The following is an 18,467-nucleotide window of genomic DNA, read 5'->3' as shown; positions in this document are numbered from 1 at the left end:
AAGGCCCCTGGTGCACCAGTTCACAGATCCCCTCTTGAAAGGAACATTTTAGAGAAAAAGAACTGTCAGCCATTGTTTGGTCACTGGGCTCCCGACTGAAGACACCTGGCTGGGTGAGTGGGTAACTAATTTCCCAGAACAAATCTTAATGCTATTAAAATTTATCTAAACATTGCTTAAGCATTTTATCATGCATGCTATTTTTTTTTTCCTAAAAGGAGACAGAATTACATCAGCTAAAAGCAAAAAATAAAAGATTTTCCCTAGACCAGCTTTGGGACAATTTTTATTTTAGATTTTGATGTACTCTGCAATTTTCTACTTTATTTTGTAATTTGAAAAACTGCTAATTGTTATGCACTAAATTGATTTTGCAATCTTCAGCTTGAAAGCCCCTGTTCCAGAAGAAAGGCTGAGGGTGGGGGTGGGTAGGATGGGGCAGGGAGAGAAGGGAAGGGAAGTTTGGAGTTGAGGCTAGCACCTCCACCCTCCACCCCCACCATGGGGACCTACATCCACCCAGCTCCTAAAGCTGATACTGTCTCACATTTAGGGTTCCCAAATCAGTATGCTAAAGGGTTGTATCAGTGTGCTTTAGGTAAGTCTCGGCCTCTTTGTGTGGTAAAGCAGTTGTGTGGATATTACCTTCTTTCTTCACTCTTTATGTGGTAGCCGACTCAAAGGCCGAGAGGCATCTTCCCATCTCTTAGCCAAGAGGGCAGGCGAGCCTTCTTGTTCCCAGGGCGGGCTTATGGGTTCTCTAGCAGATGTTCTCAGGGCTGGCTGAGCACAGAAGTGGCCACATCCTTCAAAGACAGAACGGCCCACGGTGTGCAGCTGGGGCTGTAGGGCTGGATGGGTGGGGGTGGGGCAGTGTGAGTGGCTGGACCTAGAGAGGGGATGGGGTGCTGCCCAGGGCCCAGGGACAGGAGCAGAGCTTGGGGGATTCTCCAGTGGTAGCACCCCTGCTCTGCTCCCATCCGGCAATCCCAAGAGGTGGGGTGTGGCTGTTGGGAGTAGGGGGGCCGAACGCCAAGAACTGTGGTTTGCGTTGTGTGAAAGTGTCCGTTCAGGAGGCAGAAACCACAGCAGCTATTGGACCAGGGAGGATTTACTGTAAAGAATTAAAATAAAGCTCTGGTAAAGGAAAAGGTGAAGTATCCCAGAAGCGTATGAAGCTGCCACCACCAGCGAAGAAGACTTCCTGTGATGGTGGGGAGCCCGGAGCAGCTAGGGAGCCGGGGCTCCTTCCCCCTCTCCAGCCCTGCAAGCTCTCTAGTGCCCCCTGGTGGCCGAGCCTGGCAGGGAGCCACGGGCGGTGGCGGGGAGACCCCAGCATCCGGAAGCCAGATGTAGAGGGTGAGTGTTATTGGTTGAATTGTGTCCTCCCCAAATTCATATGTTGACATCCTAACCCCTAGTACCTCAGAACGTGACCTTAAATGGAAGAAGCCTTGTTGCTGATGTCATTAGTAAAGATGAGGTCATTAGGGGGGCCCTAATCCAATATGACTGGTGTCCTTATAAAAAAGGAAAATTTGGACACAGTCAGGCACACAGGGAGAAGGCCATGGGAAGATGAAGGCAGAGATCTACAAGCCAAGGATTGCCAAATATTGTCAGCAACTGCCAGAAGCTAGGGGCCTGGTACAGATTCTCCCTCACAGCCTCAGAAAGAACTAAATCTGCCAAGACCTTGATTTCAAACTCTGTGTTTCAGAACCCTGAGACAATAGTTTCTGTTGTTTAAGCCACCTACTTTGTCGTCCTTTGTTATGACAGCTCTAGCGGACTGCGACAGTGGGTTTGGAGCAGAAAGATGATAGCTTGGCGCTATCCCCAAACCTCGCTTGGCCCAGGGGAAAGAAGGCTCGCCGTACAAGGACCACTTGGGCCCTGACAATGGGTATCTCAGCAGCTGCCCCTGTGGAAAGAAAATGCCCAACCCCCAGAGAAGCTCTCCTGGCTTGTGGCACCACGTAAACCCCAGATGATTGTTCTCCGAGGGAGAAGGACCACCACCACCCTTCCAAACATGCCTGAGGTTGAATACCTTAACCTCTTGGCAAAGGGCAGCTCATAATCAAATTTTATTTGATTTAGGAAAAATTCCGACCTTTCCTGTACCTGAGTATTACGGAACAAATTCACGCTCGATACACCAGTTTTTTTCACTCACCCAGTTGTCCTCTTTCCACTAGGCCAGTGAGAGAAAGAAAACTCTTGGTGACCCTCACTTTTCAGCCATCTGCTGCTGGTTGGGTGGGCTGTGATGCTGGGGTGGCAGATGCCGCGTGAGGCGTCGGTGATGTGGACATGAGCTATGTCGGGGCAGGTCATTTTGACTGGCTCTTTCAGTAACGCCTGTTCCTTGCTCCTCCATCAGGAGGCAGAGCCAGGGCACGTCTGGGGTGATTTCTGGTTGCTGTGGAGATGAGCCCCACCCCACGTTCCCAGTCCAGACCTCCCAGCTCTGTCAAATTCAATGTCCCCAGAGGCAGCTGCATGGCCTGTTGTGAGCAATTCCTGCTGCAGGAGTGTTTGCGCAAACCTCCTGCTGTCTGTTTCCACTTCTGTACCTCCAAAACCCCAGAAAGCCAGAAAGACAAGGGTGTCACCTCTGAAGGTGTCCCCACCCCAGCCCTGAAGAGCCACCCCTCTGATGGAGGGGCCTCAGGGAGAAGAGAGCCCAGAGAGGCTGTCCTGGATGTGGGCCCCTCCCTGCTATTCTAGATACTCCTTCCCAGAGGTTGCGGAGGGCTCCTCTCCTTCTTCCTGGAAAGATGCAAGGTGGGGCATCCTTCCTCCTTCTTGTCCACTTTTCTCTCCTTAAACCCGCTTCTCACCTAAATTACAGAGTGATTTCAGACTTTCAAATCTGATTGTACTGTTTCCCCATGTGACACCCTGCTCCCAGGAAAAGTCCAGAATCCTGACCAGGCTCTGCTAAGCCAGAGCTCGCTTGTCCACCTCATGCCGTTCCCTACCCTCATTGCACTCCCGCCCGGGGGTGGGGGGGGGGGTTGGGGAGGGTGGGAGTGTTCTGGCCGGGCCCTGCCCGCCCCTGCCCTGTTTGTCCTTGGCCCGCTGGCCTCAGCTCTCTGTCGTCCAGGAGGTCACCCCTGGAAATGCCCCTCCCCGACCCTAGTAGGGTCCTTTCTGGAGGCCACCACCCCTTTCTTTTTTTTCCATCTCTGGGAAACGTGGGTTTTGTTTTGTTTTGTTTTATTTTATTGTAGTGGCGGGGAGGCAAAACTTTTCCTCTACCTTCTTGGGGTCTCTAGTGGGACCTGAGAATTAAGTCGACATCAGACAGATTAACAGGAGAAAAGTAGACAGATTTTTTTTTTAATTTAATTTTTTTTAAAGATTTTATTTATTTGTCAGAGAAAGAGTGAGCGCACGAGAGAGAGGGAACACAAGCAGGGGGAGTGGCGGGCAGAGGGAGAAGCAGGCTCCCCTCCCAGCAAGGAGCCCGATGTGGGACCCGATCCCAGGACCCTGGGATCATGACCCGAGCCGGGGGCAGACGCTCAACCTACTGAGCCACTCAGGCGTCCCGACAGATTTTATTTTTGTATGTTCCCAGGAGCCTTCGCAGGAAAAAGAAGACCCCAAAACTTAGGTCCAAGTGCTTCTACATGAGGCTGCACAAAGAGGAGTAAATGTGGAGAAGGCTCAAGGAAGTTGTTTTAACAAGGCTGATTTGTACAGATGTCTCTAGGCCTCAACATCCCCTCTCTGGTGATAAGAATGTTTTTTTCCTTCTGGTGTAGGGAGGCCATCTTTCACATGGGAGTTTTATCTCCTCTTTTCAGGAAGAAAAGGGGAGGCCAGAACGCCCTTCCTGCATCTGTTGTCTTTCAAGTCTCTCTCGCACAGGAGACACGTTCTGAACCTCCCCTCCCACGCTCCCCCCCCCCCCCCCCGCCCCCGGCCCCAGCGGTCAGATACACATCACATAAAATGTACTGTTTCGGGGCGTCTGGCTGGCTGTCGGCAGAGCATGCGACTCTTGCTCTCAGGGTCATGAGTTCAAGCCCCACATTGGGGGTAAGGTTTGCTTAAAAGAAATTTACTGTTCTAACCTTTATTTATTCATTTGAGAGACGGAGAGAGTATGAAAAGCGAGAGGGGCAGAGGGGGAGGGAGAAGCAGGCTCCCCACTGAGCAGGGAGCCTTACTGACTCAGGGCTCCATCCCAGGACTCTGGGATCATGACCTGAGCCCAGGGCAGATGCTTAACTGCCTGAACCACCTAGACGCCCCTGTTTTAATCTTTTCAAGGGCACAGTTTGGTGGCATTAAGTACATTGTCGTGTGGCCCTCATTGCCATCCATCTCCAGATCTTTGTCATCGTCCCAAACCGAAACTCCGTCCCCACTAAACGCTAACTCCCCACCCGCTTCTTCCCCCAGCTGCTGGTAGGGACCATCCTACTTTCTGTCTCTGAATTTGCCTAGTGTAGGAACCTCATATAAATAGAGTCACACGAGATTTGTCCTTTTGCATTTGGCTTATTTCACTTAGTGTAATGTCTTCGAGGTCCATCTGTGTGGTAGCAGGTGTCAGGGTTTCTTTCCTTTCTGAGGCTGAATAATATTCCATTATATGTAAATACCACATTTTATTTATCTGCTCATCCATCGATGGACATTTGAATTGCTTCTGCCATCTGGCTACTGTGAATAACTATGAGGAACATGGGTATGGAAGTATCTGGTCGAGTTTCTCTGTTCAGTGCCTTTGGGTATCTCCCGAAGGTGGGGTTGTGGCCCTTGTGTGACAATTATCCTGTAGCCCTTTGTGAGGTCCCATGAGGGCAGGGCATCCCTGTTTAGGTCACTCATGCCTGTATCCCTAGCACTAAGCACAGTGCCCCACACTGCATAAATATTGTTAAATGAGTGCGTGAAAGTTTCCAATCTTAGTGAGTGGGACATAACGTAGTGTCCTGGCAAACGAAGGTCTGGGCTCATCTTAGTTCCTGAAGAACAGATCTGGGGATCCCCCAAGGATGGACAAATCTTCCAAGAGTATTGATTTTACTCAATTATTCTGAGGACTAATAATAACAACAACAACACTTACTGAAAGCTCACTCTGGGGGCGCCTGGGTGGCTAAGGCTGTGAAGCATTTGCCTTCGGTTCAGGTCATGATCCTGGGGTCCTGGGATCGAGCCACGCATCGGGCTCCCTGATCACTGGGGAGCTTGCTTCTCCCTCTTCCTCTGCTGCTGCCCCTGCTTGTGCTCTCTCTGTGTGTCTGGCTCTCTCTCTGTCAAATAAATAAATAAAATCTTAAAAAAAAAAGAAAGAAAGAAAGAAAGAAAGCTCAATCTGTGCCAGGACTTGTGCCAACCACGTCGCCTACATTATCTCTTTCAATCTTCAAAATAATGCTATGCGGTTCCACTCTCATCCTGTTTCACCAGTGAGGAAACCCAGGCGTGTAAGGGCTCACAACCTGCCCAAAGCCTATGGTCAGGAAATGGCGGAAGGGGAATTTTTAGCCAAAACTTTCTGATTGCAAAACTCACACCCGAAAATTCTCCACTGCTGGGGCAGAAAAGTGTTGCTTTTTACATTAAAGCAAAATGGGAGCTCTTAATGGAGTAAAATTCAAAGTTTGAATGTCTTTTAAAGATAAAGTACACAGGATACCAAAGCCTATTTCCTGCCTGCCTCAGTGCTCTGTGCCATGGATCTCTGAGGGCCCTGGGGAAGGAGGTTGAGGGTTCCACCCTGGGTAACACCCATGAGGACCTCCTAAGGGGCTCCTGCAGTTCCTACGCATCTTCTGGAAGATGTGACTGTGGAACAAGGGAGTGATCTACGTTGCATGCTTTGTATGGTAGCACCAATGGGAATTCGTGTGTCTCATGTGGGGCCGAATGGGACGCAGACCTGGCAGCTAGATGCCACTTTCCCCCCTGCAGAACCCCTAGCACCAGCCCAGCGGGGCCATCTGCAGACCTCAGCCCCGCCCAGTCCAGCCCCTCTTGGCTTGGCCACAGTCTGGGTCCAGCCTCACCCTGAGCCTGGGAGGAGGGGAGTGTGAAGGAAGGCCCCTCTGTGAGTATGTTCCTTGGGAGGGGACAGGGGAGGGGAGGAGAAGGGAGGGGAGAGGGTGCTCAGCCACTTTCCTCCTGGAGTGTGTGTGGGGGGCAAATGCAAACACATGAGGATACAGGACGGTGGCTGCTAAGACAGAACAGTGATTAAGGCCACTACTCAGTCCGTTGTTTGGAACTCTGGAGCTCATTTTCCCACAGAAACAAAGCCCAAGTGGAGGTTGGCTCCCCGCCTGGCCCACAGGAACCAGATTCAGCTAATCCCAACACAGCCCCAGAACACCCTTCACACTCTCTGCTCTCCACCATTGTGTGTGACCAGCAGGGGCTCTGGTGGGGGGGTGGGGGCTCTGGTAGGAGTTTGGAGACCACAGGCTCTGCCAAGGGCTCTGGTGGCTGTGGGAACTGGGGTGCGGTGGAGGGCACTTCTTACACCAGCGACACTGCTGGGAAGCAGGGTGTGTGTGTGTGTGTTTAGATTTCTAAGCACAGGATGTACCTAAGCCATGGAACGTGGAGCTGGTGTCCCGGACTGGGTGGCCTTGGGCAGCTCCTGCGTGGCCTTGTGCCTCAGTTTCTTCATCTGGAAATGATAGCTGTAGAAGGTTTGGACTAGATGGGTGGTTTTCTAATTTTTTTTCTTTTATTATTTTTTAAATTTATTTGAGAGAGAGAGAGTGAGAGATAGAGAGCACGAGAGGGAAGAGGGTCAGAGGGAGAAGCAGACTCCCTGCTGGGCAGGGAGCCCGATGTGGGACTCGATCCGGGGACTCCAGGATCATGACCTGAGCCGAAGGCAGTCGCTTAACCAACTGAGCCACCCAGGCGCCCATATTTTTTTCTTTTAAACACTTTCTCTTTCTGCAAGCAGTCTGGATGAAGCCTGTACCATCTGTTCTGATTAAAGTGTCAGCAGGGGCAGTGAAGGGCTGGCCCCCCCAGCTTGCTCCTTCTGCTCTGCCAGCCTGCCCTGCCTCAGTGTACCTCCTTGGAACTTGGGATCTTCTTGGAGCATCTCTCACACACGCCGTCCCTCCCGCTCTAGCATTACCCCAGAGTCACAGAGGAAGTGCAGGGCTGCCGAGAACACTCCAGACCGGGGATAACGCTGAAAGCTGGAGTCCGGCCCAGACAGCCCCCTGCTAGCTGTGCAGCCCAGATGAGCCCTGCTCTGAGCTATAAAGCAGTAGACGCTGGGATTTGGTGTTACGATGCACAAGGTTCCATGAGCTCTGGAAGCTGGGCATCACTCTGCAAGTAGCCGGGATTGCTGTGGCTGCAGGCTTGCCTAGGCGGGCCTGAATTCCAACCAGGGGCCCCCTCTGTCTAGCTTACGTTCCCGTGACATGCCAGGGCCCTGCAAAGTCAGGGACCCGAGGGTTCTTTGCAAAGGGAGCGTGTGGGGTAGGAAGTGCCTAGCTGGGGGAGGGTGAGCTGAGACGGAGCGGAGGATGCAGCGGTGGGAGGGGCTCTGTGAAAGGTAGGAGGCTTCTGCAGGTGAGGGGACTCTAGCAAGCCCCCATCTGCCCACGTGTGCGATGTGTGTGATGGTGACAGGAGCAGCCGTCCCCATTCTGGTGAGCTGGGGGCCCTGGCTGCCAAGGAAACCGTTTGGAAAACATAAAGCTCCAGGAGCAAGGAGGCCCCACCCGGAAAAACAACATCCTGGCTGCTGGGGCAAAGGCAGAGCTCTGAGGAGGGGCTATTTTTAGCAGCCAAGGCAGGGCCAGACTCGTATGGCCTTGCTGTCTGGCTGCATAACTCACCCATGATCCCGTCTGACCTTGGGCTAGCGCCTGAGAGCCCTTTGTCTGTCCCTGTCCTCCAGGCCTGGACCCTCTCTAGGGGGCACTTGGGCCACAGAGAACTCATGCACCAGGACTGGCCTGGAAACACACTCGCTGTGTAGCCTCCGGGAGCAAGCTGAATGCGGGTGGGCACCCCGCGCCAGGCTGCGGGCCCTGGGGCAGCAGGGGAAGCCGGGCCTTCCTGGGAGAGAAGCTAAGGCTCTGCTGGGGTGCAGGGCCCGGGTCTCCCCAGCGCAGAGCCCCATTCCAGCTGCAAGGCTGGGTGTGGAGACAGTGAGGCGGGCTCCAGAGGAGGACACAGACCCCTTTCTTGGTGATATTCTCGCCTCCAGCCACACCCTGGAGCCTTCTCGGCCACAACCCTCTCCAACTGAGAAGGTGTGTATGTGAAACAAGCTTGAGCTCTCAAACTTTCTTGCCCACACCCAGGAGTGGTGGCCTGCTCTGGACGGGTTTGTGGTCTGCATTTAGCCCTGGGCACAAACACCAGAAGGCAGGTTCAAAATCGGGCTGTGGCATCAAGGATGAAAATAGCTCACAGGAACAGGCAACGAGGCAAACGCTCAAGCAGCCAGAATGCCTGGGGGGGCTGGCCCCCTTGGGAGAAGCCACGTCCAGCTGCCCCGGCCCAGAACCAGGGAGTAAGGCTGCCCCAAAGGGCAGGTGCCTCGTTTCAGCCCCCTCTCCCTGGGCCAGGGCTCCCGCCCCAAGGAATCCTGGGACCTCCTGCCTTTCAAGGGCAGCTCTCCAAAGGTGAGAATTCTTGGTGGGTGGACAGAAGAATAGCAAAAGGAGTCAGTCATTCGGGAACCTGGGTGGCTCAGTCGTTCAGCGTCTGCCTTCGGCTCTGGTCATGATCCCAGGGTCCTGGGATCGAGCCCCGCATCGGGCTCCCTGCTCGGTGAGAAGCCTGCTTCTCCCTCTCCCACTCCCCCTGCTTGTGTTCCCTCTTTCACTGTCTCTCTCTCTCTCTCTCTCTGTCAAATAAATAAATAAAATTTAAAAAAAAAAGAAAAGAAAAAGGAGTCATTCATTCAACAAATATTTATTCAGCACCTACTACGTGCCAGGCACTGTCCCAGGAACCTGGAAAAAGAGGGGTTGGGGTAGCCTGGATCTGCCCCAGCTCTGGCTTTCTCTCCCAGAAACAAGGCCTGCAGGGGGACAGGGTCTGAGGGGCACTTGAAGGGGTTTGGGAGCCTCCTCCTCGAGAGGCGGAAGGCCAAGTATATGGAAGGTGGAGGCCTCCAGGAATGAGAAGACTGGGGAGGTGGGGGACTCCAGGGCGCCTTCCGTGGGGCAAGATGGGGGCGCAGAGAAGCAAGCTTCCCAGGAGCTGAGATGCCCTCCAGCATCACCTCCTCTTCAGCACAGATATGCAGGACTTCTTGAGGGGCCCGATCTGCAGATGGGCATCCACACTCTCCAGGAAGAAGGCAGGCTTGAGCCTGCGAGTGAAGAGTCCTGCAAAATGGCTGTCCAGGCGGCTCTGGAAGGGTTCGATGGAAGAGGCCAGGGTGCTGCTTCGGCGGGCCCAGGAGGCCTTCAACCTCCGAAGAAGGCTCATCTTGCCGTCCCGCACGGCATAGAAGGCCAGGGCTCGGTTGGCATACTCTAGGCAGATCCCGACGGTGGGCGAGAAGGGGTGGGGCAGGGGTGCCTCGAGCCCGTGGAACCAGACGGAGAAGCTCCGTCCGTTCCACTGCAGGCAGCAGGAGTGGGCGTTGCGGCCCAGCCGGCCCCGGTCATAGGGCTCTTGTGGGGAGAAGTCTTCGGCCATGACCCCCACGCTGACCCAGCCCTCGATGATTTCCACCTCCCAGTAGTAGGTGCCCCGGTCCAGGGCGCCCTCGCCCAGCACCTGCTCGCAGTGGGTGAAGCGGGTGGGTGACTCGGGGTAGTTGATGGGACACAGCACCCTCTTTACACCTTTGGTCCCAAACAGCTGCAAGTACTTGTCTGCCGTGTCGCTGTCCAGGTCCACGATGTAGGCAACTGCTCCCGCGGATGGGAGAGAGACAGGGGGCTCAGGGCCAGGCGCAGGTGGGACAGCCCCTCCCCGAGGGGCCCACCGCCCCAAATGCAGCCTCTCCCCTCCTTAGCGACCAGCACGACTCAGCCCCACAGGAGAGCACCCCGTGAGGTGACCCAGTACATCCTAAGGATGACAGGGGGTGGGAATCTAAGCCTTTGTGTGCTAGGGTTCAGCCCAGCAGCCTTGGGAGGGCCCAGAGGGGAGAGCCCGGGTGGCCACTTACACTTGAGGAAGTAATCCCTGGGAGCCTCACTCTCGAGGTTGTTGGTGCTATCGGGGTCTTGGGACTCGGCATCAGCTGCAGAAGAGACAGCGGGGAGGGGTGCTCTCCAGCAGCCCGTGGCTGGGCAGTGGTGCAAGGTGCTCCTCCTCTGAACCTGTGACCGAAATCCCTCTCCTCCTCCCTCCCAGCCTGTACCCGGAGACAGGCACACACCCCTATATGGCACCCTGTCTTCAACACGCAAGCCTGGTCCTTGGGTTCTGCCCCTGAACCACCTCCTCCCTGCTCAGCCCCTCTGAAGCTAGAGGGCAGGGCAGGGCAGGCCCCCTCGACGCCCTGGGCTGTGGCCGAAGAGGCTGGATGGGTCATTACTGAGTGGTGTGGCTCCCATCACTGGTAGGAGTTGGGTCCCACCCTGCGCCAAGCCCGCAGTTTCCATCTTCCGCTCCTGAATGGGTACCAGGCCTGGGGGCCCGTGTGGGGAGACTGGCGAAGGGTGAGTCACTTGGGGGGACACCCACCTTCCGTGCCCAACTTCTGCAGGTCCTCCTCCTCCTTGCTGCCTGGCCCCCGCAGCCGCTCCCACTGGCTGGCACAGGCCTCGGTCAGTGCCTCTCTCACGGCCCGCACAGCTTGGGAGGACTTGGTGAAGCTGAGCTCCCTCGGGGGACCGGGCCCAGGGCTGCACCCCTCCTCCAGGGCCAGCCTCAGTGCCAGCAACCCCTGTGCCAGATAAAGGACTTTTAAGGCCTTGCTGGCTCCAGCTCCTCGGGGTGGGGGAGATAGCGCTGCCGGGAGGATGGCACAGCCCCGGGGGCCAGGCACCCGCTGCCCTCTCTCCACTCCTCGACTGTTCCCCCTCTGCGCCCTCTCTGGCCCTAAGAGCGGTGCTTACCTGCAGGAAGCTGACGGAGTCGGCCTCAGGGACCTGACCTAGGTTGTGGCGGGCCCGGCTTAGCCTACTGCGCTGTTCCTCCTGCCGCCTCAGGTCACCCTGGGAGCGGCCCAGCATGGTGGCCTCCCCCTCCTCGATGAAGCCCAGCACCTCTGTCTGGAACCCCTGCAGGATGGCTGCAGCCTCGGCGAAGAGCCGGCTCACCCTCTCCCGCTCTGCCAAGGCTGCGCTCTGCACGGGACGACGCAGGGGACAAGGGTGAGGGCCAGAACAGCATTAGGCTGGCCCCATTCTTTCGAGACCCCACCTTCCCACCCTGCCCTCTTGCAGGGACAGAGGGACCAGACCGAGGAGTCCTGGACCCATGCCAGGTCAGGGGAGCCGCTCATGCTGGGCGGCGGGGCAGGTGGTGCCTGGAGCACAGGCTTCTTTGGAGTGGACCAGAGCATGCTCCAAGCTCCCACTGCCAGGAGCCTGCTGCCAGACGGCACGGGGACGGGGTTAGCAAGGGGTCCGACCTTGATGAGGGCCACTGTGCGCCGGGACTGCGCAATGCCAGCGCCCAGCTCGTCCATGCGGTCCTCCACGGCACTCAGGACTTTGGACTGCTCCGCCTGTGGGTGACACCGTTAATTGGCATGGGGCCCGGCAGAGGCCACCGTCCTACACTGGGCTACCGGGCCTCAGCCAGGGGGAGAAGGGGGATGACCCGGGGGTGGTATCTGTGCGTAGGTGGGACTGGGAGTGGCCGTGATGTCCCATAATATGCCGGGGGGTGCCTCAAGCCCAGGCGGGTGCCATTCCCAAATGCCTGGGGCAGGGGGCGGGGGAAGGCTGCCTGGCTTGTGGGTTGTCGGCCTCCCCTCTCTGACCAGTGGGCAAGTACAGGCGCATCGATGCTCCTCAATGTTGCTCACACTCACTGGAGAGCTTCCTTCAGTGAGGTAGAGGCAGAGAGAGTGGGGTAGGTGCTGCTCAGAGGGCATTCAGCTGTCTCGGGGATCCCTGTCCCCAAAGAGTCTGTGTCCCCAATCCAGGCCTGAAAAATGCGGATTCCGGGCAAGTCCCCTGGGTCTTGTGAGTCACTGCTCCAGGCAGGAGAGACGGAAAATCCCAAGGCCAGAGGCGCCAAGACCGGGCTGGAGGCCAGAGGAAACTGGGGGCGGAGGTAGCTGACGGACTGCGAGCACATGCTCCCACCACAGGCCCCCGGAACAGCTGGACAAGAGCGGTCTGTATGCTCGGTCCACCCTCTGCCACACTCCTGTCGCCTGCCACACCCATCTCAACCCGATGCCTCAGCCCAGGCCCCATCTGAGCTGGAACCGGCAAGAACCCGGCCCGGCCCAACAGCCGCGCTGTCAGGATCAGCCGGTCCGGGAGCCCGCGGGCCTGACTCTGCTCCCCCTTGCCTTAGACCCCCATCGGCCGGGACCCCGGCTTCAGGCCTCCTGCCTGCCCTTCCAGTCCTTTCCGCGTTCTCTCTGGGCCCCTCCAACCCGCATTCCCATCTCGAGCAGAACGTCCCACAGCGAGGGGATGGATGACATTGTCAGTATTGGAAAGGACAGCAAAGAGCCTCAGGTTAGAGGACATTAGGACCCTACCAGGAAGAGGGGTGGGGGCGGGGATCCCTGGCCCTCGGAGGGCCCGCGCGGCCCTCACCCGCCCCGGCGCGCCCCCGGTGCCCGCGCCCACCTCCTGGAGCGCGCGCTCCTGATCCAGCGGCACGAGCTCGTGGCCCCGGTGCTCCTGGGCGGCGCAGGCCTCGCACAGGCACACGCGCTCGGCACGGCAGTAGTGCTCGAGCGGCCGCAGGTGGCGCGGGCACAGGCTCTCCTCCAGCCGGCGCAGCGGCGGCACTAGGCGGTGTCCGCGCAGCGCGGGGCTGCGCTCATGCGGGCCCAAGTGCGCGGGACAGAAGGAGGCGAGGCAGGAGAGGCAGGAGAGCGCGGCGGGCAGGGCGGCGCCCTCGGGGCACGCATCGCAGCGCACTGGCTCTTCGCCGCCCGGCCAGGGCTCGGGCGCGCAGGGAGCCGAAGGCTCGGGGGCGCTGGGCTGCGCGCTGGGCGGTGCGCTGGGCGGCTTGTGCTCCGGGGCCGGGGCTGGGGCCGGGCCCGGGCCGGGCCCGGGCGCGGAGCCCGAGCCCTGGCGGAGCTGCAGCAGCTCGGACAGCGTGTGGTTTTTGCGGAGCTGCAGGCCGTCGGGGAAGGGCTCCTGGCACAGCGGGCAGCGGGCCGCGCCTCCGGGCCCACCGGTGCCACCCGCGCCGCGGTGCGGCCACAGCGCGCTCAGGCAGGCCAGGCAGAAGTTGTGGCCGCAGGGCAGCGTCACCGGCTCCCGGAGCGGCTCCAGGCAGATGGGGCAGCTGAAGGGCCCGCTGCCGTCCATAGCTCCGCGGCCGCCCGGGCACCGCCTGTTCTGCTCCCGCCCTGGGAGGGACCCGGCCCGCTCGCGCTGCGGCGCCGCCCCCTGGGACCGAGGCCAAGGGTCCAGCCCCCTTCCGTCCCCGGCTCGGACTGCCCCCACCCGCCCCCAGCGCCGCGGACCCGCCTGCGGGTCCCGGTATACCCGGCGCCGGCCCAGGCTGCGCGGCCGACCCGAGGGTCTCCTGGACGACCGTCCCTCCTGGTCCAAGGGGAGGGCAGAGGGCAGAGAGTACGAGGGGGTACACTGGAAGGAAGCTGGGAAGGAGTTCACCCCTCCATTCCCCTCAACTGCCCCCATAGCCAGGCCACGGACTCCAGAGGGGCCGGGCGTTCCCACCCGTTCCCACCCGGCCACGCCAGCCCCTCCGCGCTCCAGACCTCTCCGAGGCGCTTGTTAGCAAAGTTTCCGTGCTGCCTGCAGAGAAAATTAACTGCGGAAGTGCGCGTGTTTTTGCCCCTTAGAGACTCTATTTACCCCTTGTGGGGAACTTGGGCTTTTCTAACCCTGGAATGGGAAGTTGATGTCACCCTCCAAGTACCTTGTCTGAGGGAATTCAGTTCCCCTCCACGGACTCCCACCCCCATCCCCAGGCACTTGCGGTGTACCTGGGGCTAGGGGTGTGGGTTCCCCAAATGGAGGCATTTAAGGCTCATCCAGACATGCACTTAATAATATTGTTTAAAAACAATAAAATGGCGGGGCGCCTGGGTGGCTCAGTTGGTAAATCGTCTGCCTTCGGCTCAGGTCATGATCCCAGGGTTTTGGGATCGAGCCCCCGAATAGGGCTCCCTCCCCGCCCCCTCCTGCTAGGTGGGAGTCGGCTTCTCCCTCTTCCTCTATCCCTCCCCTCTGCTCGTGCTTGTGCGCAGTCGCTGGCTCTCTCTCTCTCTCTCTCTCTCTCGTTCTCTCTCAAATAAATAAAATCTTTTTAAAAAATAATTAAAATGGCAACAAAATAAAGTAGCATTGACTTATAACCCAAAGTATAAAATAAACATCCATGAGTGCATACTGATATAAATAAATGACTGGGGGGCGCCTGGGGGGCTCAGTTGGTTAAGCGACTGCCTTCGGCTCAGGTCATGATCTTGGAATCCCGGGATCGAGTCCCGCATCGGGCTCCTTGCTCAGCAGGGAATCTGCTTCTCCCTCTGACCCTCCCCCTCTCTCTGACCCTCCCCCCTCTCATGCTCTCTCTTTCTCATTCTCTCTCAAATAAATAAAATCTTTAAAAAAAAATAAATGACTGGGAAAATAAATGAAGAAGGATAGGCATATTTCCCATTGAGAAGAATGCAGAATAGTGGTTGTAGATACTCGGAGATGGAGCCTGGTTTTCCACTCCTTTAATGCGGGCTGTGCATAGTGACTTTCTTCCAAAGGGAGCAGAAAAGTCACTTTACGGTGGTGAAGCCTGGCAAGTTTGACCCCAGCTGGGTGATCAAGGTCATGTTGACAGTAAGTACCTGGGATGATATGGTCTTCCTCCCCCAAATCCATAAACCAGTCTAATCATGATCAAAACACCACACAGGGGCGCCTGGGTGGCTCAGTCGTTTGTTCCTCTGCCTTGGGCTTGGGTCATGATCCCTGGTATAGAGCCCCCATCAGGCTCCCTGCTCAGCTCAGTCGGCTTCTCCCTGGGCCTGCTGCTCTCCCTACTTGGATCTCTCTCTGACAAATAAATAAAAAAATCCTAACAAAAATAAAAATAAAACATCACACAAACCTCAGTGGACCGACAGTCTACAGAATACCTGACTAATACTTCTCAAAACCTTCAAGATTATCAAAAAAAGGGACCAAAAAAAAAAAAAGTGGGGGGGGCGGTCAGTCTGAGAAACTGTCCCAGCCATGAGGAGCCTCAGGAGATGTGATGAGTAAATGTTATGTGTATTCTGGGTGTACTCCTGAGAGAGAAAACGGTTGTTAGGGGAAAACTAGGGAGATTTGAATAAATTACGGACTATAGTTAATAAAATGTATCAATATTGGCTCTTAATAGTTTTTTTAAATAATTTTTAAGAAGATTTTATTTATTTATTTGACAGAGAGAGACACAGCGAGAGCAGGAACACAAGCAGGGGGAGTGGGAGAGGGAGAAGCAGGCTTCCCGCTGAGCAGGGAGCCGGATGTGGGGCTCGATCCCAGGACCCTGGGATCATGACCTGAGCCAAGGCAGACGCTTAATGACTGAGCCACCCAGGCGCCCCGTATTGGCTCTTAATTGTGACAAATGCACCATAATCATGTAAGCTGTTAACAAAAGGGGGAATTAGGAGTGAGGTATCTGGGAACTCTGAGTTATCTTTGCAACTTTTTTGTAGGTTACAACTATTCTAAAATTAAAAGTTCATTAAAAAATATAGAATAATTGAGACAATTCTTCCTTACCCTCCAAGCCTCCTGCTGACGAGAGTATAAAGAGGAAGGAATAAAAGTGTCAGGAGGGTTCCATCCACAAGTGGGGCTTAACCTTTCTCATCACCAGGGCCCCTCTCGATGCCAGGTGCAGCCCTTTCCAAAGTAATGCTTTTAATTGTACAAAACAAAATGCATAGGATTTCATGGAAACCGATTACATTGAAATACAGGTACAAAATAATTAAAAAAATAAATTTGTGATATCTGTGTTTCTTTAACACAATAAATAACAATATCTGATGGAGGCCTAGTAATGTATTTTTGAAATAGTGATGATCATAAGTGATATTTCAGGTTCCGTGTCACCACACAATGTGCTATGGAACTATCTGTGATTTCTATTGGTGACAAGTCACAGAATTGCTAACTCCACTGTGGTGTGTTCTCTCCATTTGTAATAGAAAGAAATGCAAAATTTCACTTTACAGAAGAGTGAAACTACAGAGGATTTTCTCACCAAGACCCCCAGCTTAAGAATGTCTAATTTAGGAAGATGCTATGCAGAGCCTCCCTGCATCTTTCCTGGAAGGAGAGAAGAAAACGAAGATCTATGAAATATTAAATGAGGGGTGCAATCCGGGAGGGACTCACGGGAAGGGGGGGCAGATCGTAAAGGGCCTTGTGGAGGAAGTAGCATCTGAGCTGGGCTTTCGTGGGTTGCTAGGACGCAGGCGCACAGAAACTAGGGCGGGGAGAAGCTCTTCCAGCAGAGGAGTAGCATAGGGAACCAGGCTGGGTGTGCCCAGTTTGGCAGGAAGGCGAGTAATGAGTTCCATACGTTGGTTTCCACTGGGATCACTACTTGATCATGACTATCTCTTGTTTGCCAAGACCCAGGAACAGTTTGGAGGCTCGGGCATCAGCACCACCCTGATGCAAGGCCTGGCAGCCAGGCTGCCCGGGCTGGCTGAGACCACAGACCCGCCTGGTTCTGCAGGGGTGAGGGGTGCCACTTGGGTTGGGGCATGTTCATGGATAAGCGCCAGCCGGCCTTCTGCTTCCCAGCCCAGAGCCTGCTCAGGAAGATCGGCTTCCCTAGGAAAGCATAGAGATGTGATTTGTCAAGATGGTGGTGTTTTAATACTTCATTTCCATTATCGTAGCTTTAAGGCTGCCCAACAGAGTAATTCTTTTTTGAAATGAATTGGCTCTTAAGGGGAAAAGGTAACTGGCACTTTTGAGGTCTGTAGGAGCATGTTCATGCCTGCATCTCACTCTGCCCTTGCAAGAACTATGTCATGAAGGATGAGAAATGGAATTCCAACAGGTTACGTATCTTGCCAGAGGTCACACAACTCCTCCAGTGGAGGAGGCAGAATTTAAACCCAGAAAGTGCAACCTGAAAATAATCTTAAACCTCATATATGAACCTGTCTACAGGGCTGCAGTACTGCTTGAAAGGAAAAGAAAATGGTCAAACTGAAGCAAAACCAAGCAAAAACCATCCAGCAAATGGGAGTAATGAGCAAGCCATTCCTAGCCTCGCTTGCATCTATGAAATTGAAATAGGACCAAGCCATGTCCCACGGTAGCACTGAATGGTTTTGATGTACATTTTTAAAAGTTTATTTATTTATTTTTTAGTGATCTCTACACCCAACGTGGGGATCGAACTCATGACCCCAAGATTAAGAGTCACACGCTCTTCCTGAGCATGCTGAGCCAGCCGGGCACCCCGTTTTGATGTACTTTACAATTTTTGATTTGTATTCATTTCAAAATGATAGAATTTAAAAAGTAATTTAATTTTTTAAGTTTAAATTCAGTTAATTAACATATAGTGAGTGTATTACCAGTTTCAGAGGTAGAGTTCAGTGATTCATCAGTTGTATATAACACCCAGTGTTCATTACATCACGGGCCCTCCTTAATGCCCATCACCCAGTTACCCCATCCCCCCACCAGCAACCCTCAGTTTGTTTCCTATGATTAAGAGTCTCTTATGGTTTGTCTCCCTCTCTGATTTCATCTTGTTCTATGTTTCCCTCCCTTCCCCTATGCTCCTGTGTTTTGTTTCTTAAATTCCACATGAATGAAATCATATTAATTCTTTCTCTGATTGAATTATTTCGCTTAGCATAATACCTTCTAGTTCCACCCATGTTGTTGCAAATGGCAAGATTTCATTTTCTTTTTTTTCTTTTTCTTTTTTTAAAGATTTTATTTTATTTATTCGAGAGAGAGAGAATGAGAGATAGAGAGCACGAGAGGGAAGAGGGTCGGAGGGAGAAAGAAGCAGACTCCCCGCTGAGCAGGGATCCCGATACGGGACTCGATCCCGGGACTCCAGGATCATGATCTGAGCTGAAGGCAGTCGCCCAACCAACTGAGCCACCCAGGTGCCCAAGATTTCATTTTCTTGATGGCCGAGTAATATTCCATTGTGTGTGTGTGTGTGTGTGTGTGTGTGTGTGTGTGTGTGTGTGTGTATCTCACATCTTCTTTATCCATTCATCTACCGATGGACATCTGGGCTCTTTCCATAGTTTGGGTATTGTGGACATTGATGCTATAAACATTGGGGTGCATGTACCCCTTCGGATCCCTACAGTTGTATCTTTGGGGTAAATACCCAGT

At 54.8% G+C, this 18,467-nt stretch overlaps 1 protein-coding gene across 1 annotated transcript; it reads right to left on the bottom strand.

The window, feature by feature from the left end:
* Window positions 1-8,925: 8,925 nt before the first annotated feature.
* TRIM47 (tripartite motif containing 47) lies at window positions 8,926-13,533 on the bottom strand. Its single transcript, XM_028112311.2, has 6 exons — window positions 12,735-13,533; window positions 11,555-11,650; window positions 11,037-11,267; window positions 10,663-10,864; window positions 10,142-10,216; window positions 8,926-9,878 (listed from the first exon to the last, which is right to left on the bottom strand). Exons 1-6 carry the CDS (start codon window positions 13,425-13,427, stop codon window positions 9,238-9,240), a joined length of 1,938 nt encoding a protein of 645 aa, XP_027968112.2. The 5' UTR covers window positions 13,428-13,533; the 3' UTR covers window positions 8,926-9,237.
* Between the last annotated feature and the right edge of the window lie 4,934 nt (window positions 13,534-18,467).

The sequence above is a fragment of the Eumetopias jubatus genome, unplaced genomic scaffold (genome assembly GCF_037043125.1).
Source record: "Eumetopias jubatus isolate StellerSeaLion01/CBP00866 unplaced genomic scaffold, mEumJub1_p1.0 scaffold_10, whole genome shotgun sequence".
Classification (NCBI taxonomy): Eukaryota; Metazoa; Chordata; class Mammalia; order Carnivora; family Otariidae; genus Eumetopias; species Eumetopias jubatus.
This window is presented reverse-complemented; position numbering and strand designations above follow the sequence as displayed.

What these genes read in the sequence shown, in the direction of transcription:
- TRIM47 (XM_028112311.2), bottom strand. Translation starts at nt 13,427, where the DNA reads ATGGACGGCAGCGGGCCCTTCAGCTGCCCCATCTGCCTGGAGCCGCTC. An exon ending in GCACAGTGGCCCTCATCAAG is followed by an intron (nt 11,268 to 11,554) that starts GTCGGACCCCTT and finishes CGTCCCGTGCAG; the next exon opens with AGCGCAGCCTTGGCAGAGCG. An exon ending in GCAGAAGTTGGGCACGGAAG is followed by an intron (nt 10,217 to 10,662) that starts GTGGGTGTCCCC and finishes TCTCTTCTGCAG; the next exon opens with CTGATGCCGAGTCCCAAGAC.